Below are 19,763 nucleotides of genomic sequence, written 5' to 3' on the forward strand. Positions count from 1 at the left end.
GCTGCCATATTTGTGTCATCGCCATGGCAACGTACGGGGGCGCGCTTTAGAAGGACGGAGCTGAACGCGCTTGCTTATAAGCAACATTTGGTTCTCTCGAATACATAGTAGAGTAATTATTATGCGTATTAACATTGCCTGAAACATTTTTAGTTTTCCGGAGCATAAAAAGACGACATGGGGACGGGTAGGAGCAGACAAGAACGCGTACGTGCTGTGACGCAATACGTTATGCGTCATGACAAAACCCCGCCCTCTAGACGTCTCGTCGAAATGTATGCCTGTCTTCTACGGAGTTTATCGGGGATGTTTTTTTATGTTTTTGTAAAACACAGTACGTTAAATAAATTCTGCATGTGCGTTGAGCATATCACAGTCCTGTGCACTGAACGCCAAGCGAGTCGACCGCTTCCCGTGTGCTGTATCGTAGCAAAACTGGCTCAGTTTTCCCCACAGCGATGGTCATTTGTGTGGAGGAGGTGTCCGCGTCCCTCGTGCGGGAATATCTGAGCAGAAAGGTACGTTGGATGCCTCCGGGAGATTAAGTAAATAAAATAAAGACACTTCTACATCTCCTGTAGCCACGAACGTTAGCCATGCTAAGCAGTCAGCGTTCGCTTATCCCGTGGGAGAATGCACTGATATCAGCACTGCCAATTAAAATGAATTGATTTACTCAAAGGTAATGGCCATGATGTCAGACTTTCGTTTCACGTTGATCTGTTCACTACTATAACCTCTGTTTCCCAACCTTTGAGCCAAGGCACACATTTTGAGCGAAAATGAGAAAAAATAACATGCAACACCAACAAACATTGATGTCCCCAAAGGTAATTACACTATCCTGAAAACATGGTGAGCTGCTCTCAATGAACTCACACATTTTCTTACACCCGGTATGACATCTGGGCATGAATAGTCAGACACAAAGTTGATACTGTATATTGCATTTGCCCTTAGGAATTGAGGAACAACTCTCAGCAAATCTGAGTTGTAAAAGCTCCAAGATGTTTCTCACAAGGCATATTTTACCCTCAAGCCAATCAAGTGTTTGAATGCTATAATGTATTGAAAGAGCACATCCGCAGTTGGCAGCTGTCACTCAAGAGCAGAGTATTGAATGCTTTGATCGCATACCCAGAGCTCCATCGCATTAATCCAAGGCTTCATAGTTTAAAAAAAATATATATATATATGCCTACACTTGCATGCTACTTATGTCAAACGAAATTTCCAGAAATTTAAAGTTGACAAACGACTGTCAAAAGGCTCACAACATTGCAGGACTACATTAATAATACTGTAATAGCATTCAATATGCAGATGTTCAACTCTAATGATATCCATCTACTGTATAACCAACGTGCAGGGACTCAAGAGGACGATTGCCTGCATGGATGAAGAGCATCCACGCACGCAGTCCAGCATCAACAACAGATCCCATTTGAGACAAGTTTTGCACATTGAGGATTTGTACAGAGCAAATAAGGTAAACACCTTCAACATTTGCCTCACAGCATATATGGCACATTCACGCACAGGTAACACATGCTACAGATTGTAAACTTCCCATTCATGAATATATTTACCAAAGTTTTTGCAAAGTGTAATCTTAATTTCTTTTTGGGGTTTGAATCAGATTTTAGATGGAATCAATAATAATACGGTAATTTAATTATTGAAATGGGCCATTGTTTGCATCCGTCTGATATATTGTTGTCATGAAACACGATGGGAAAAAAAGCTCATCACTGTGTACGGTACAATTAAATCAATTGCAATTACATTAAAATGAGGTAGTTCACATTGATTTCCACCTATTTTCTATGGCACTTCTCCTCACAAGGTGAGCTGGAGCTGGATTAAAAATCTTTAATGGCGTAGAGCAGGGGTGCCCAAACTTTTTGGACCGAAGATCTACTTTTCGATCAACTAACCTCACGGGATCTACCCTTATCGGCGCGCACGCACACGTGCACACACACGCACACACACACACACACACACACACACACACACACACACACACGCCATGATGAGAAACAGCCTGAAACTGAGGCAGGCGATGCACTTTTTCAGCCTGTTAACTGTCGGAGCTCACACGTACCGTTTTAAAGTGCTTCCCTTTGCCCTCCTAGGTTCCTATTCTTTGCCCGTGCCCTCGGTGAATTGTACACGAAGCAAACCCTGAATGAGAATAATGTCGATAAAAGATAGATCGCAACAGCTCTGGTCAGAAGCTGCAATTGCAGAGTGCTGAGCGCAAACAACCTCCGGTGACGTCATCACGCGCCACCATAAATTCAAGATTTACCTGCTTTATTTTATTTTTTAGATATTTATTTTGTGAAAAGGAGACTGATAGGATGATTGTGGTGCAGTGTACATTAACACAAAAAATATATTACTAACATGTACAAAGACACACAAATGGTTGATTTGTTTTTTTCTCCTCGACACTCTTGGGATCTACTTGGGACCTGTTTTAGATCTACCGGTAGATCAGGATCGACGTAATGGGCACCCCTGGCGTAGAGGTTCACGTGACACTTTCGTGCAGGCGGCATGAGTTCAGTTCCCATTCAGTGAGAGCAACCGATCCAGCATTTCGTCTTCTTTTTGCGCCATGTTAACTGTGATAGGCTTAGAATGGATTGATTCTCATTTCACAAATGACTAATTAATGAAAAATTTAATGAATTCAGATTTGAAGTAACAGCTGCTAATTACTATAACAACTTTAATTGCAACTGCAAATTCTGCTATTACATAATAGTTTATTTGTGTTATTGTACCATTTTTAATCATCGAATGACATTTGTTTTACTACAGGTTCAGAGTTCACCTCTGAGGACTTTACTAGAGATCATTGTCAAGCATCACATTGAAGGTCACAAATATGGCACGATGGCCTGTGAAGGTGAGGAAAGTGATTCCCTGCAGTCGGCTTCAATTATCAGCTCAGTTAGTCTTTCTCCTGCGGGAACGCCGTCGCCAATGAACGAAATGAACTCAGAACACAGCACAGTGTCCTTTGTTTCTGGTGACCACATCAAATTAAGGTAGTCATTAAGCAACTTTTCGATTAAGTTCTCGTGTTTTGTTTGACCGAAAATTAAATGGAATTTCACTCACAGGCCACAGGACAAGGGAGCCTCCCCCAATGCAAGGGTGTTATTGTCACTTGATGGAGAGAGATTCATGAAGCACAGTGAAACTGGGTCACGGTTAAATGCCCTAGCAGATGAAAACGGCCAGTCTAAGGTGGCGTCTAGGCATGATCACAATCGCCTTACTATGAGTGAACCTGAAAAAAAGCCTCCCATCAATGAAGTCGTTCAGAGGAGCCGACCCAATCGGGTTAGACGCGGTATGATGGCTGGACCGATAGCCAGCACACTGCAGGTAGCGTTCACTTCTTCAACCGCGGTCTGCTTTTCTAACAGAGACACCTTGATCACGATCGTCTGTTACTGTTGTGATTCAGGAGTCAACCAAACAAAGGCAGAGTCGAAAAGTGGTCACCCCTCAACTGCTGCTCAGGAAACAAGATGAGCACAGGAAGTCTGGGGATGGACTGTCAGGGAGCAGTTCAGAGCAAAAAGTCTTTGAAGAATGCCTAAATGATGCGACAGAAAAAGTGAAGAGCTTGGAGAAGGAAGGACAAAGCAGAAATGACAGAAAAATGTAAAGCTCTTCTTTTAAGTGACATGTTGTCAAAATCTTTTTGTACTCACAATTCTGTGTCCTCTCTCCCAGAGTTAAGTCCAAGACGCAGCCAAATGTGAGAGATTTGTCTATGTTGGTTTTAGGTAAGTTTTTGTCTAAAATTTTTTTCTGGGGCAGCGCATTGGAGTAATGGTTAGCACATCTGCCACACAGATGAGAAGTTCTGGGTTCAAATCTTGGCTATAGCCTACCGTGTGGAATTTATTTGATATACTCAAGCTTTTGTGGTTTTTCTCCAGTACTGTGGTGCCTTGAGTTTAATTTTTGTGCTTATGCTCGTCACTCAAAAGAATGAACGGAAATACCTTTAATCCGTTCCAACCTCCCCAAAAAAAACAAATCCCAACAACCTTTTTTTTTTAACCAAAAAATTGAATAGCCATGACAGTTGAGTTTCCCATATCTGAGTTTTTTTGCTCACAAGTCAAAGCAGAAAAAAATCATCTAAGCGACATATCATATTTTGAAAGATTCGTAAGTCACTCGTTTCTCACGGCACTGCCGTACTTCACCTTCCTCCCACATTTGAAAAAAATGCACATTAAGTTTATGAAGACTCTAACTTGTCCACAGATGTGAGTGTGAATGCTTGATGGTATATATATCTGTCCTGTGATTGGTTGACACCCAAAGTTAGCTGGGATAGGCTCCAGCCCACCCACATCCTAAATGGAGATCAAGTGCTGTAGAACTTGCCTGGCTTGATGGATACATCTTTTTAAAACACTTTTTGATCCGCCATTGCTGATGACGCATTTATTTCTTTTATGTTCAGATGACATTGATGATGAGCTGCCAGAATTCTCCAAAATGTCCATCGAAAACACTGCAACTGCAGTGAGCAGCCACACAGTCCGCCCAATGGACCAGCACACCGCCTCGGTTGTTCATTTACACCAAGGGATTTTCAGAAAAAGGTGGGAGCTATATTATTTAGTTTTTGTTTTTGCTCTACCCAGGAATTGAAGTCAGTTCTCCTCGGCTCAAGTCTCAAATGTTTCACCGCTGAGTGGAGAAATCAGGGTTTCACCTTCTCTGAAACGCATGACCTGAGATATGGAATGGTGCAGAAAAAGGTGGCCATGACTTCTTTTGAATTGTCACAAAATGTACTCGTTCTGTACTGTGTTCTTAAGAAATTGTCTGTTTATTTTCTAGGGCGGTCCTTGTGGGGTTCTGGCTTCTATCCAAGCTTTTTTTTTAAAGAAGCTTCTCTTTGAAAATATGGACAGTAGTAATGCAAGACTTCAGTATGTTGTACTTCCCTTCCTTATGTTGCATTAGTCAATATTTTGAATCAGATTACGCTTAAATCAGGTCTTTCGGTGCTGCTCCGCTTTGGAGCCACTTGGGTATCAACATTGCATTGAGTCAGAAAAACTTGTTTTTCACTCATGCGCCACCTTGTTCTCAGGCGTTTAAGGCCAACAAATGCAACCAGAAGAAAATGTCTGGTCCTCGCTGTGGCAGAAGTCCTGTGGAGGGCCAGCGAGGAAAAACAAGCTACGGTAGCAATGTAAGAGCCTACTTTTGAGATGTCTTTATGCACCTACTTTACAGTAGTTCAAATGCAGACTGTAGAGTGATACGAATGGTGGACCACCATCTTAACCTGCGAATTAACTTTACACCCCATTTTGTCCTCAAACAGAAACTCGGGAAGAATGCTTTTCACCCCGAGTGGACACTACAAATCTGAAGGAGTGCTTGAAAAGGTATAAAAATGTTTGGGGCCATCTTATGACTTCCATACAGTGGAAGCTTTACAGCAGGGGTCCCTAGACTTTTTCCTGTGAGGGCCAAATCACTTTCCCCTTCTCTGACAGAGCAAACAGAATGACTATCATGGAGGTGTCTAAAAGCTCTTTCCTTCTTTCATTCTTTCTAATTTCTATACATTTTTAGATAAGCTGTTTTACAGTGGACAGTATTGAAGACCTGCAGTTGCTACTGGAGCAAAACATTGAGCAGGTGAGAGATTTCATGTGCTGTCTCCCTTAATTGAGTTCACTTCTTTAATTATATAATGGGTCTCTGGTGCAAAATATGTAAATTGTGAAGATTAAGGTATCAAAACGTTTTTTATTATTGCTGCAATGCCTGAGAATTATCAGCCCGTGACGTCATGAAATTTAGGCCATTTTAGAACTCCTCCATAAGTTTCAGCTCTCTCGTGTTTTCTGAATGCCTTTGCCTTTGATTCAAAGACATCATTTTACATTTATCGCAAGCGGTGCACTACGAGGGTTAAAAACGATACAACACATATGATGAAACTCATTTGGGACTGAATGAGTTTAAAGTGGGAGGTCTCTGACATCATTCTGTAAAAAAGTATAAAGATTTAGAGCAAACTTGTCCACTTTTATATCCACTTGTCACACTCTGGTTCTAATCACGCAGTTTTGGGGGACAGTTTTCATGGGGAATGCCAAGTACAACTTTCATTACCATGGTAACGGGGGCAGAAATAGGGGATTGGATGAAGCCAGCAGTTTCTCAGTATTGACAATTTTGTGACTTTGTTGACCTGGTGCCAATATTGCCCGTCTGTGCTAGTCCTCATACTTGTAAAAAAATAAAAGAATCTGCTGAAACTACAACAGCGATACTACTGTACCAGCCTGACATATACTTGTCAGTATAGCACCTTCTGGGCAGTTGGAGAAGCCACGTCCGCTGTATGGAGATACTTTAAGATATGATGAAACCAATGCAGACTGCAAAACAAGTCTGCACTGGCAGCGATGAAGGTGGCCTGTCCCCCAAGCTTCCAAGCGCCAAGTTTCTCAAGTCCCAACTCTGCCTCTGGTGGGATCCAGCCAAACTTGGCGTCAAGAAGCCACGAGGCAGGAGCCCACACAGCCCTCCTCCCTCCCAAACACACACGAGCCCGCGGGGTCCTTTGGCGACCTGCTGTATCCTACCAGTAGCATTAACCTTCGATGGGACTTTCTGTGCATGTGATGGTGATAACAGAAGCAAACTGATACTGCATACTGTTCGAAAAATATGCAGGTGGATGTTAAAATGTCAGCAATTACAAACAGCTGCTCCAAAAAGTGTTCGATTGGAGTGGAGGTTATGTCATGTAAGAAAAGTTTTTGTTTGGTCTTTGAGCAATATTTGATTGAAATAAAGCACATGCGGCTGTCGCTTGACAATGGCAGATAGAGGAGCCAAATTACCCACGTTTTCAGGAATAGGCAAGTCGCAGAGAATTCACTTGGTTGTCATAAAAAGGTAAATTGTCCATAATGCGTCCCTTTCAAATACTGTATATTAATCTATCGTTGCTCTGTATCATTCATACAGTTTGAGACAGGGGAGCTGGGATGTCTACTCCTGACCATATCTGCCATCTTGTCTCGATCTATTGATAGGTATGGAAAGGTCGACATACAGTAGATCAAGTATAAAAGACACATTAAAAAAAACACTCCACACATTTTATAATGAAATCATATAATAAAGTAAATAATACATATCTTTTTTGTCAGATTGAAAGAAGATATGGATGTGGCCACCACAGCACTCATTGGAGCTCATGGCTACTGCACTCAGGTATGAAAACTTATCAATGGTTTACCAAATTTATCTATAATTCTAAATTAGGGCTACACCAATACACCTTTGTTAAAAGCAAATACAGTTTGAGTACAGTACTTACATTTGAGTGTGCGCCAAGACCTCGGACCAATACTTGATAATGCCATTACAGCGGCTACTTTCAGGGGGTTAGGAAAGTTGCCTGACTGAAATGAGTCTTTCCGTACATGGGCTTGTCAATTTGTAAAAGTCACCCAGCGACCTTTCCAGAAACAAGACCCAAAAAATGTGTTTCCACCTCCCTGCTTGACTTGGAGATGGTGTTCTTTGGGTTATACTCTGATTTTGCTCATCCTTAACCTTCAAACACGATGGGTCGGCTTGATGCCAAATCACAACTTTGGTTTCATCTGACCACAATACTTTCTCCCAAGGCTTCTCTGACTCGCTTCACGGTTCACTGACAAACTTAAGGCGGGCCAGTACATGTGAACACTGTTTTATACATTTTAATGATGACTGTTATTTTCTTTATTGTCATAATAGATAAACGTCGATTAAAATATGAGACACGGGTCATGTCTTTTTAGGTCAATTAACTCCCAAATTCACCATGGGATCAAATAATTATTTCCAAACTGTATTTGGCCCATGAGGATAAGTCTTCTTATCCAGTATGTCGAGTTTGTCTGTTTACCTTTTGTTTGTGTTTATGTTGGACAGGAGCTTGTGAACCTGCTGCTTATGGGACGAGCGGTTTCTAACGTCTTTGACGGTGATGTGGAGCTGGACTCCGGCAACGGCAACTCTACGCTGCTCAAGGGAATCAAAGCTCCCTGTAATATTGGCCTTCTGTCATTGTTTGAACATTATAACATCTTCAAGGTGAGCCACATGCCCTCAACTACCACCAGTCACAAACACTATAATATACAAGCATTATATGGAGACATGTTCCCTTGACATTTGAATAGCATAAATCTCACCGCTTTGGCTTTTTTCAGATTAACTCATGAACTTCAGAGCATTTTCCCTATCACAATCGTCTCCAAAGAAAAATGTGCCTGTCATCCTTGGCTCATCGCAATCAAGCACTGAATGATGCCAGAATGTAGTTTGAGATAACTTATGATAATTCAATTACTGTAATCAAGTCTGTGATTGCTGTAATGTTCGCATAAAGGGCTTCCTAAGGGCAGCGCTTGTAAAACACTTTTGAAATGCGCCTCTTTATCTCTTATCGGTCTGTGTGTCTGTCTATTTTCTTTCATTTCTTTTAGGTTGGAGACTATCTCAAGAACCCCCTTCTTCCAATTTGGGTTGTATGCAGCGAAAGCCACTTCAGTGTGCTGTTTGGCCTGCAGGAGGCGCTGTTAACAAATCAGGACAAGGGTGAAGAGTTTGACCTCTACTATTACGATGGCTTGGCCAATCAACAGGAAGAGATCCGCCTCACTGTCTGTTGTGAGTACATAGCCTTTATTTTCTTTTATGTACATCTATCTATAGATATAGGTTCACTCAGATTTAATGGGCTCTGGAAAAGGGGAAAAAAAGGAAGGCTGGAGCCGTAATCGAACCCTGCACCTTTGTACTGTGAGGCTGACGCTCTGACCAGCGGCCCACTGTCCCGCAATACATATCTATAGATATGTATAGCTAGAGAGACTGGTTAGCATACCCGCCTCACCGTGAAAAGGTCATGGGTTTGATTCCGGGCCCCAAGCTTTCTGCGTGGGTTTTCCGTTTTCCTCCCACATCCCAAAAACATGCATGGTAGGTTCATTGATCACTCTAAATTGTCCCTGGTGTGTGATTGTCAGCGCGAATGATTGTTTGTCTACGTGTGCCCTGCAATTGGCTGGCAAACAGTTCAACCAGTACCCCGCCTACTGCTGAAGACAGCTAAAATAGGCCCCAGCACGGTCATGACCCTCGTGAGGATAAGCAGATTAGAAAGTGGGTGGATGGATATTGAAACTAAAAGATCTTTTCCTCTTGGGAGATTTAGGCATGTGTCCATGGGAGGGAATTGTCCATTTGTGAGGTCATGAGAGAGGCTAGGGCTCTTTTGGTAATTCTATTCCACACTCAAACAAGCACACCTTAATGGGGCATTTAATAAAATATTTCTATCCATTTTTCTTGAAAAACAACCTCAATTCTTGGTGGAAATAATATACTGCGTGGTTTCCAATTTTTAGGGTAAAATAATTAAATACATTCTTTTTATTTTTAGCTGTTGGGAAATCAGCTTTGAGTTGTCAAGATGCCGATCTAATTCCTCCTCTGGAGCTCTGCATTCGAACAAGGTGAGCCTCTCTTTACATTTAAAGCGAGGTTCACACGTATAGTTTTTATTTATTTATTTATTTTATTTTTTTAGGTGAGACCCTACCAATGACGAAGGGGAAAAAAATGCCAGATGAGTGCTTACTGCTGTGATAATGTGTGCTGTGCACTTGAGATGACAGCACACCTCTAGCATAACGATGTCTATCGTAGCACCAGGACTTACGTGTGAAATGGAGCACGGTGCCACAGGGCATCGACACTGCCCAAAAATACAAGAAAGAATTGTAGAAGCTAGGTTAACTTTTAGCTCACATGTTAACCATAATGTGGTATCCTTGTCATCTTTATTGTGGTGAATGATTTGTGAGGCACATTATATGAAGACTCAACACAACCAGTTGTTGTTTGCGTCAGGTAACAGCAGAAGCTTATTCACTGACTGTTGTTCCTTTTCACATCTCAGTCATGGAGTCTGTGGATTGGCAGTACTTTGTGTTAAGAACACAAATACGGATTTGCAAATTTAAATATGAAACCACCCACACTAGAGTAATCTTTCCGAGATATTTGATGATTGGGCCTTTGCTTACAGTGCTTGGAAGTGACAGTCGTACTCAAATTCGGCCAAATTATCAGCTTGTCCAGTACAATCTTTTGTGACACAGCCAGTAATCGTGGCTTCCATTGGCTGACATCCTCAATCCCTCAGTGAGTTCAGTCCACTGAAATGAATAGCTAATGATTGAACAGATATCGATAAAGAAATAGACGACCGTAGTAATGAAGCAGATTTTCTTCACCTCAATTTAGTTTTCGTGTAAAAATTGCAACCTGCAAAACGGTAGATAGTAAAGCTGTTGGCGGAATGCGTTGTCTGATGTCACAACTTCATCTAACTTGCTGTAATCTTGTGTTTTTCAGGTGGAAGGATGCATTTGTGAGTTGGAACGACACAGAGCCTATTCTCTGAATGAGTGGATAATTTCACGTGACTTTTCTATAATGATCAGATATCAGCTCGGTCATTTATTTTTTTCCTCAGCGTGCTTTATAAGTTTGACTCATCGGTGCCTGTAGTTTTGCCCTTCACTCCACATATTGGCTATGAGTCACCACATTAACATAAAACTCATCTCATAAATCCTTGAATGACGTGGCTGATTTGAAGACCCGACAAAAACAATTTATTTCCCAAGTTCTATTCACATTAAATGGATACAAGTGCATATTCATAAACAGATATGAATACGCACAGTATATGTATTTTTTAAAATGACATAAATAACCTGTCACAAGGAAGAATGTACACATTTGTATTGATAATGTAAAAAAAATATATATTATATATACATATACGGTATATATTAAAATATCGTTAAATATGTTACAGAGGCCTTTATTACGCCCAGATAGTTGTTTATATTTTTCTGTAAGATAAGTTCAATACATGCCATTTCTTAGGAATAGTTGGGAAAAATGTTTGATTTATTTTCACATGTTGTCTTAATGTGAAGTAATTGTCACTTCGTCTTGATGTATGACTGACTGACCATATGTGCTGAATCAAGGAGAGAGAACGAGAGATGAAAAAAACCCACTTTAATTATTCTAGTATGATGATGGTCTGTCTTTATTTTCACTTCAATCTTCTGGAGTGCATATTTTTGATAAAATGATTTCATCACATAATGTTGGTTACGCATTTCCATCCTTGCAGTGTCTCCAAAAATAATAAACTTAAAAAAAAACATCCTGTTGTAATTGACAAATATTTCTTCAATGAGATTGATTCACACCCAGTAATTGCTAAATATATGACACAGTACATGAGTCACTGTTGTTCAAAATCATAGCAATGTATACCAACCTGCAGGCACCCGCATGAGGTAATGTGATGTGAAGATCTGGATCAAGAATTCTGTCTTCACAAATGTTAAGAATGCTCAGTTCTTGACTGACACAGTCGGAGAGGGCACAATACCTTTTGTTTATTTACTTTCTGCAGAATATCAGGCATAGTGTATTGTATATATTTTTCTTCGTGGCTCCCTCACTTCCGCTAGTTTTCCTCCTTGCTGGCTTTGTCTCGCGGTGTCTTTTTGTCTTAAACTATCATCCGAACTTCCTGCTGCATTGTCCTCTGAAAATCCAAACGATGAAATTGATCAGCTGGTCTCTCAACGCAATCGACCACATTTTTTTTTTTTTGACAAGCAGGTCGGGAAAGGGGGAGCTGGCTCGTGCAGTCGGGTATACATACCCAATACATACACAATTGGAATTCTGTGAACGGGTGTTCTGCTGTTTGGAGTTGGGAGTTTCTTGCTTTATCGCAAATTTCGAAAGACACTGGCAACACTATCGAAATTGGCAAAGCTGTCAGTTAGGTGACATGATCTCAATTTAATGAATGACCTTTGAGGTGGAATCATGGTGACAATTGCAGGAGTTGTCAGAGTGAAGATGGAGGATAATGAAGACATTTCTGGACGCAATCTTCTTGTTCTTCTGGTTTTATTTTGAATGCAAGGCTTTGCCTTAAAGATGGAAATAGCGCACAAATATTTTCTGCTATCCTTCGGATAGGGACGGCCAACTCACAGAATGAATCACTAATTTTACTTCTTAACACATATGCAATCTTGTCCGCTTACGTACCAGAACTGCGAATCGCCACCGTCCTCACTGTAACTTCCAGATCCCAGGAACCAGAGGTTTGCTCATCTGTGTTTACGCACGCAATACAAATATTTTCCTCCGGTTAAATAAGTGAAACTCTTTTACTGTGTTTTTCAGGTTTTTTGCCGCCCAGATGGGTCTGCACCACTTAAATGAATCTGAAGCATTTCCGCGGCCTTTGTTTCAACTTTAAAGTTTGAAGCAGTTCAGTGGACCAAATGATCAACTCTGTATCCACTTCATAGTTAAACAAAGAAAACTAGAGCATTGTGGACTGTACGGTACAGTGTCACAGGTCACCCCTACGCTCAGACTCAGATGACGAGTGAGTCAATCGCAGACTGGATGCGATTCATTAGCTTCTTTGCAAAAATGATAACAATTTGAAGAAAGTGAGAGCCCGTGTTGAAGAAATTTAGTGAATTGATGCCCATCAAAAGGTCCACAGACGTTAAGGCTCAAAAGTTACCCTGACTTTCAATAAATCATTTCTTAGGCCTTGAGGAAAGATCATACGTGCATGCCAATTAACTAACCCCTTCGCAGGGGTTGCCTACTCTCCCCATTGTTGTTTGTATTAGTTACTATATAGCCAGGGTAACGACAACCACTGCCTAAAGGAAAAAAGAATGGAATCCATTGGGATTATGGACCCAACGGGACAATTTACACTTTGCTGTTAACGAACTCTCTCTCAACTGCTGCAACATTTGATTCCGGTAGGTTGGAAAATAAAATCCTCCTATACGATTCTCAACATTCTGTTGGCTTTTTGGGAAAGATGTAGCTGGAACCCGACTGAGTCCCGATGCAAATGTCAAGGTAAGGATATGCAAGGCAAGGCTGCATTTTGTCTTTTCCAAAAGCACATGATAGGGAAAACTTTAACAACAGCAGACCGAAATAGGACTCAACTCCAATTTAATTCAAAGGAGACCTGCTACATTATATGTATCCAATGGCGGGCTGTGCATCTCAACCTTAGGCCTTCAGTGACGTCACATACAGTACATGAACACAATATAGGCTCGTCAGGCAGCACTTAATTTTAGGAGCATTTAAAACCAAGTATGCATTTAAAATTAAGAGCAGGAAACTCAATTTACTGATACTGTCAAAAATAAAAAGATTTTAAAAATACTCAATAAAATGCCACCCAAATTACGCTGCGTGATCATAAACAAGTCTGTCCAATAAATCGCGCAATGTCGCAGTATCATATAAGACACCAACCACACAATAACAAAACAAACTATTCTTTGAAAATAAAATTAACAGATCATTTGTATTTTGAGAATAGGCTATACAACAGCAAATAACTGAAAATGTTGAGCAGCTGAGATTGAACGAATTTTAGTATACAAAGCTGACGTTACCACTAATACTAACGAAATAAAATAAACAAGAAGAAATGTAAGATAAAATTCATTTACTCACCAATGTAGTGCCTGTTCACTGAGCTGCAGACCTACGCGAGTGTCCCCCAAACATTTTTAAACGCACCGAACCTTGTAAGTGCCCAGCCGTACTCTGATGTTTCCTTGCTGCCTTGGTAAAACAACTTAAATTGGTAAATCCAGTGGAAGGTCCATCTTGAAAATTGTGTGGAAAGTAGTCCTGCAACCAAATCAACGTCTTCTCCTTCAGCCATTCTGGGTCAAAATGCAGCAACAGCTCCCTCTAGCAGGGGCTAATCCAATCACCGAACGCCCACGTCAAGTGTCGACGTAAACCCTTCTAGCTGGCCCTGGTACTCAGACTCGTGATCTGATTGGCTATTGCAAGCTGACTGTACCCGTTCATTTACAGCGCACAGAGACCTGCTATGTCCCGAGCAAGTTTAATTTACCTGACAACACAAGCTATCTGAAATATGATTGGTTAAAAACTCTACCATAATAAATACGTTATTTATCGAGTGGCTTTCAATGTTATTTAAAATAAGCCACTCGAGTAAGTGGAAATAATATGACGTAAAGAATACAGATAATTTTCAGAATAATGCACTCTGAGCATTATTATCTTTAAAAATGCAATATATTTGACAGAACTCTTATATTGGCTCTCATTAGACGGTGCATGAATGATAAGGGGCTTCTGTCAAGTCATTCTCAACATTTTGGGGAAGAATTGTCTGTTTCCAAAAAGAGAATCAATTTACTATGCACAGATGTGTCATGGTGGGGCACACAGAGGGGGTGGTGAGAAGACATTGTGCCAACACCTCCAGCTCAGGCGATCAAAGGCAGTGCGGCTGGCACATACGTGCATATTTTCATTTTTAAAAAGTCATTGCTTTTAATTAAAACTGATGTAATATTGAGTGATTGTACATCATTAGTGAGACGTATTCTGCTTGGAGTGGCTGAGAAATGCTGTAAATCAATGAAGGCGCGACAACAACTTTACAGCCATCAAAGCTGTAACATGACTGCTATAAATAAAGGTGACACGCTCAAAGGAGGCCTTGGGCACTATTAAATTGGATTAAAGTGTTTAGTTTTGCTTCAGAATTTGTGGCGCACTTTGCAGGGAATGGAATATATATGTGACGAGGAGCCATGTTTAGGTCTGAGGTCACGTTTGTCATAATCTCGCCAGAAACGTTGGCGTGGGAAGTGTTTCAGTGAGAGCCAAAAAGGTTAACCAAGTTACAACTATTTGTATGCTTTGGAAGCCGTTTTACTGCGAGGCTTCATTCAAGTGAGGAGATGCTTTCACCAACTGAAATCGTCACACACTCACCAATCCCAAAAAAAGGTACACGCAAGAGGCGGGGTACGCGTTGTGTCTTGAAAGGCGCTTATAAATAAAATGTATTATTATTATTACTAGTACCTGTCAGTGAAAGAATTGATACCGGGCCATACAGAGAGAGAAAATGATTTTAGCGATCATCGTCATGCGTCTGAAATAAGTTTTATTTTGAAAATCAGGTGCATCCAACTGTCCCTTAGTAAACATGTCAAACCGAAATCCCAAAGCAAAGCCACAAGCTAGCAAAATTGAAAAAAAACTCATTTGGATAGCTTCTGAAAGGGAAACACTGAAAAAAAATTGCAGAATGGCTCCCACAAATCCAAATCAAACAACATGCATGTTTTTGGAGTGTGGGTGGAAATACAGAGAGCAAAATGAATGAATGAATCAAAGAAAAATGCAGCGGTTGGTGATGGAGGTGCTCTGGGGGATGAAGATTTGGTGCTACACGGTGCAGGCTCACAGGAAGGAAATGGTTTCTGTGAACTATTTATTGCGGTGGTATTTCTCAGTGGTACCAGAGAAGGTTTGGTGCTTGTGTGTAATTGTGTTACAACCCTCCCACATGCTGTCCCCAGCGTGTCTTCTGTCTCCTCTCCCAATCTTGGCTGTTTGTCTCCAGATAAGTGATATCCTCCTCAGATTACCATTGTGCATCCGTGCCCCGGCCACCCAGAGGGGAAAGGGAGCCCGAGTGTGTCCCCATGAGGAGCAAGCTGTATTTTTAGCTGTCTAATCCTTTTATAGCTGGAGCGGAAGCCACTGCTGCTGCCTGCTGATGGTCCCTTGTAATTATCGTGTGTCAGAGAACAGCTTTGATGGAGCTTAACATTGGGAAATGGTTGTAAAGTAATATTTCTTAAAAAAGATCACCAGACTGCTAAGCTCCACTTACAGTCAAGGATAGCCCACCCCCCAAAAAAACAACAAAACAGTTATATTAATATCACCCATATGTCCTCAACAATGCAACTCAAAATTCCACCATCATGACCGACATTCAACTACAGTGATGTGTTAAGCCTGAGCGATGATCATAAAAGAGATTGAATATTGCTGTAAACTACAGTAACATTACGCCGTTTGAACATAAAGACTCTGCTTAAATAAAGGAGAGAAAAATGTAGGTTTTCATAAAAAATAGTTTGTTTCACATGCATGCACATCAAGGTTTCATAAAAATCGTTCCTTAAGAAATGATTTAAAAAAAAAACAGCAGTTTAAGGTTGAATGCAAATGTATTGGAATTAAACATTAAATACAACAGAACTGTAGTTAGCCTGTGATTCTTTCAGATACCACTAGAGGGAGTCCAAATATGATAGAGAATTACTGGCCTATGAGATCTGCTTGTAATTGGGGCTCATTTTGGCTGGATTCCCAAGTCTGAGTATGAGCCCTGGAGTTTGCCCAAAATGGCTGACTTTGTCTTCCATTTATCGCATGAAACGTTTTTTTGCATGTTCTATTGTGATAAGCGCACCAAATTTTGTTGGTAAAACCGATGTCGGGGCCTAATCACTTTCCATAGGGTGCTACTAAGTCAGTGGTTGTGGTGACCCTGAAAATATAGTCAACGCAGTCCCACTTTAATGCGAATTCCTGGTCATAAATGGCAAAATGGTGGATTGGTGAGGAGCATGTCTGCCTCGTTCTGAGGTTCTGGGTTAAAATCTTGGCTCTATTCTTCCTCTGTACATTTTGCTTTTTCTTCCTATTGCTTGCCCAAAGTCAGCTCACCCTATGAGGACAGGGCACTATATAGAAATGTCTACATTATCAATAAATCGTCCCTGCAAAGACCATCGAGACACGCCAACGTGAGAACTGAGCTGTGAAATCTTTGGCAGAGCCTGCGTTTTCAACTTTGCTGTCAGTTTTCCAATGTTTGTCTCGAAAACATTTTTCACCCCCTCTCTCCACCTTACAAAAACAGCAGATAGCCACTGTAACTGTTCCCAAGGCGCGGATCTTAGCACAAGACAGATGGGAGGGATTATGAAGAACAGCAGAACATGTTTTCTTGTGTTTTTTCACATTGAGATACTGTGTGGCCATCATATAAACTCGGCCTTTCTACCGTTTGGATTGTACATGCAATCTGGTCAAATGTTGGGAAGCTTTGAATGCAGAAATGCAGGATTTTTGATGAGTGAAAACAAGTACTTTTCACACTTGGCTCATATTTGCTAGAATCACTTCCAGATTTCTGGAGGCATACATTGAAAGATGGCAAGTATAAGATATGTAATGCGAGACAAGGTCCAATAATTGCAAGGATTCGGATGAGTGAGAATAAAAATGTTAAACCTTTTCATCATCATGGATTGGAATATCTGGAGGAGATACACTGAACAGACCACAGTAGTGTTAGAATCAAACACAATGCTTCAGGACGCTGGTTCGCCTCGGTTTGTTGTTTCACAATATTTTACCTGGTAGGAACTCAGTAAACTGAATCAAACTTAAAACCTTCATATATTGCACAAGTGATGTGTTAAGCAACATTCTTAACTGTCATACAACAGTAAAAACAAGTTTCTGTGCACCAGTGGAAGAAAACAATTTTCTGTTCAATGGTTTCGGTTTTCTGATACGATGGTTATCATCATACTTTGTTCAGATAGCCTGCTGGAGTGGCAACACAAAAATAGCCAAAGATAAATAAAAGGTGGGCAAAGCCCAACCCCCAAACACCTATAATTAGGGAATTTAAATGTGTTTTTTTTTCCATTTGGCTACATTTATTGTGTATAATAATAATAATAATAATACATTTTATTTGTGGGCGCCTTTCTAGAAACTCAAGGACACCTTACAACAAGCAGTTAAAATCACGAGTACAATGTTAAAAACAACATCAAATAAGAAAAAATAAATAAAACAAAAATAAATAAATAAATAAAATAATGGCTTTGTGGTCTGAGTGAATAGGCTTGTCGAAACAGATGTGTTTTGAGGCTGGATTTGAAATGTGTTAGTGAGTCTGAATTACAAAGGTCAGCTGGGAGTGAGTTCCAAAGCTGGGGAGCAGAGCGACTGAAGGCTCTATTTCCCATGGTGACGAGGCGAGCAGGGGGGACAGAGAGGAGGACAGAGGAGGAGGAACGAAGAGAGCGGACAGGCGTAGGAATATGGATGAGGTCAGATAGGTATGGAGGGGCTAGGTCATGAATGGATTTGAATGTGAGGAGCAGGATTTTATATTGAATGCGGTGTAGAATGGGGAGCCAGTGGAGATGTTGGAGGACAGGTGTAATATGGTTTATGTATGGTGTGAGTGTGATAATGCGGCCGGCTGAATTTTGACCAGTTGAAGCTTATGGAGGGTTTTTTGAGGGAGACCAAAGAGAAGGGAATTACAGTAATCGAGTCGCGAGGTGACGAGGGTGTGTACAAGTATAGCAGTGGACTGAGGAGTGAGAGAAGAGCGGAGCCGGTGGATGTTTCGAAGATGATAATATGCAGAACGAGTGATGTGGTTGATATGTGAGGTGAAGGAGAGGGTGCTATCAAGGATGACACCCAGACTCTTAACCTGAGGGGAGGGGGAGATGGAAGATCTTTCAAAGGGAATGGAGAAATTGTTTATTTTGTTTAGAGTGGATTTAGTGCCAATGAGGAGGAATTCAGTTTTATTGCTATTCAGTTTGAGGAAATTTGAGGTGAACCAAGATTTTAATTCCTGCAGGCAGTTGGTTAGTATACCATGGTGGAAGTATGGTATTAGGTTTGGTAGAGATGTAGAGCTGGGTGTCATCCGCGTAGCAATGAAAGTGAATGTGATGTTTCCTGAAGATATTACCAAGGGGAAGAAGGTAGATTAGAAATAGCAATGGGCCAAGGACAGAACCCTGAGGAACACCTGAAGTGAGGGGAAAGGGGTGAGATCGAAAACGTTTGAGCTGGATAAACTGAGTGCGGTCAGAAAGATATGAGCGGAACCAGGAGAGGGGGATGCTGGTGATGCCAATGGAGGAGAGTCTGTCGAGGACGATGGAGTGACAGATGGTGTCAAACAAAGGCTGCACTGAGGTCAAGCAGGAGGAGGATAAATAAAATGCTAATAAACTAAACCATTTTTCATACATACTTGAAATATTTATTTTAGAAATTAAAGCTGGAGTATGCCGTCTTGAAGCTGCAAGCAAAACTTGAATGTAGCCTCACTTCATTCGTGCCGCCTCGTTTCACTGCCCACTATGCTTTAATAATATTTTTCTGTTCGGCATACAGGCAGTGTGAACATATCTGACAAAAAGTTTTTTTTTGTTTGTTAATCACTCAAAACTCCTCTTCTGATTAATTAATTAGTTAAGAAGCACTTGAAATGGTTGTATCGTTGTGATTGGTTGACTCAGAGCCGGCCACAAACACCGCACATACTTGTGCAACCACGTAATTTCTGTTGTTTACATTCACTCAAAAAAAGAAAGACTTAGAAAAACATTCATTTGGGTTGTTCATACTATGATTACATTAATGTTGGAAAGAGATGATTTTTATTGGTATGTTTTTAGATAAAAAAAACAGGCATTTGGACATGGGTGTGTAGTAGACTTTATATCTAATGTTAATCTTGGTGGTCAAGTAAAGGAGAAGGTATCCAGCCAAGCCGTTGATTTATTAATTAATTGATACATATGTGTGTCCTAATACTTCAGATCATGCCAATAACATGTCTATGCTCTTTTTCAGAGAGCTTGCTCACCTGACGTTCTGCAGAACCCAAATTGCTCAACCTCCTCCTG

At 40.8% G+C, this 19,763-nt stretch overlaps 1 protein-coding gene across 1 annotated transcript; it reads left to right on the forward strand.

The window, feature by feature from the left end:
- The first annotated feature begins 238 nt into the window (after positions 1–238).
- mindy4 (MINDY lysine 48 deubiquitinase 4) lies at positions 239–11,323 on the forward strand. Its single transcript, XM_052074395.1, has 18 exons — positions 239–518; positions 1,370–1,489; positions 2,833–3,062; positions 3,138–3,405; positions 3,488–3,687; positions 3,760–3,812; positions 4,505–4,611; positions 4,689–4,805; positions 4,888–4,979; positions 5,144–5,245; positions 5,381–5,444; positions 5,635–5,700; positions 7,045–7,112; positions 7,230–7,293; positions 8,002–8,163; positions 8,559–8,742; positions 9,518–9,590; positions 10,495–11,323. Exons 1-18 carry the CDS (start codon positions 459–461, stop codon positions 10,541–10,543), a joined length of 2,079 nt encoding a protein of 692 aa, XP_051930355.1. The 5' UTR covers positions 239–458; the 3' UTR covers positions 10,544–11,323.
- Positions 11,324–19,763: the final 8,440 nt, after the last annotated feature.

This window comes from Hippocampus zosterae, chromosome 8 (genome assembly GCF_025434085.1).
Source record: "Hippocampus zosterae strain Florida chromosome 8, ASM2543408v3, whole genome shotgun sequence".
NCBI lineage: Eukaryota > Metazoa > Chordata > Actinopteri > Syngnathiformes > Syngnathidae > Hippocampus > Hippocampus zosterae.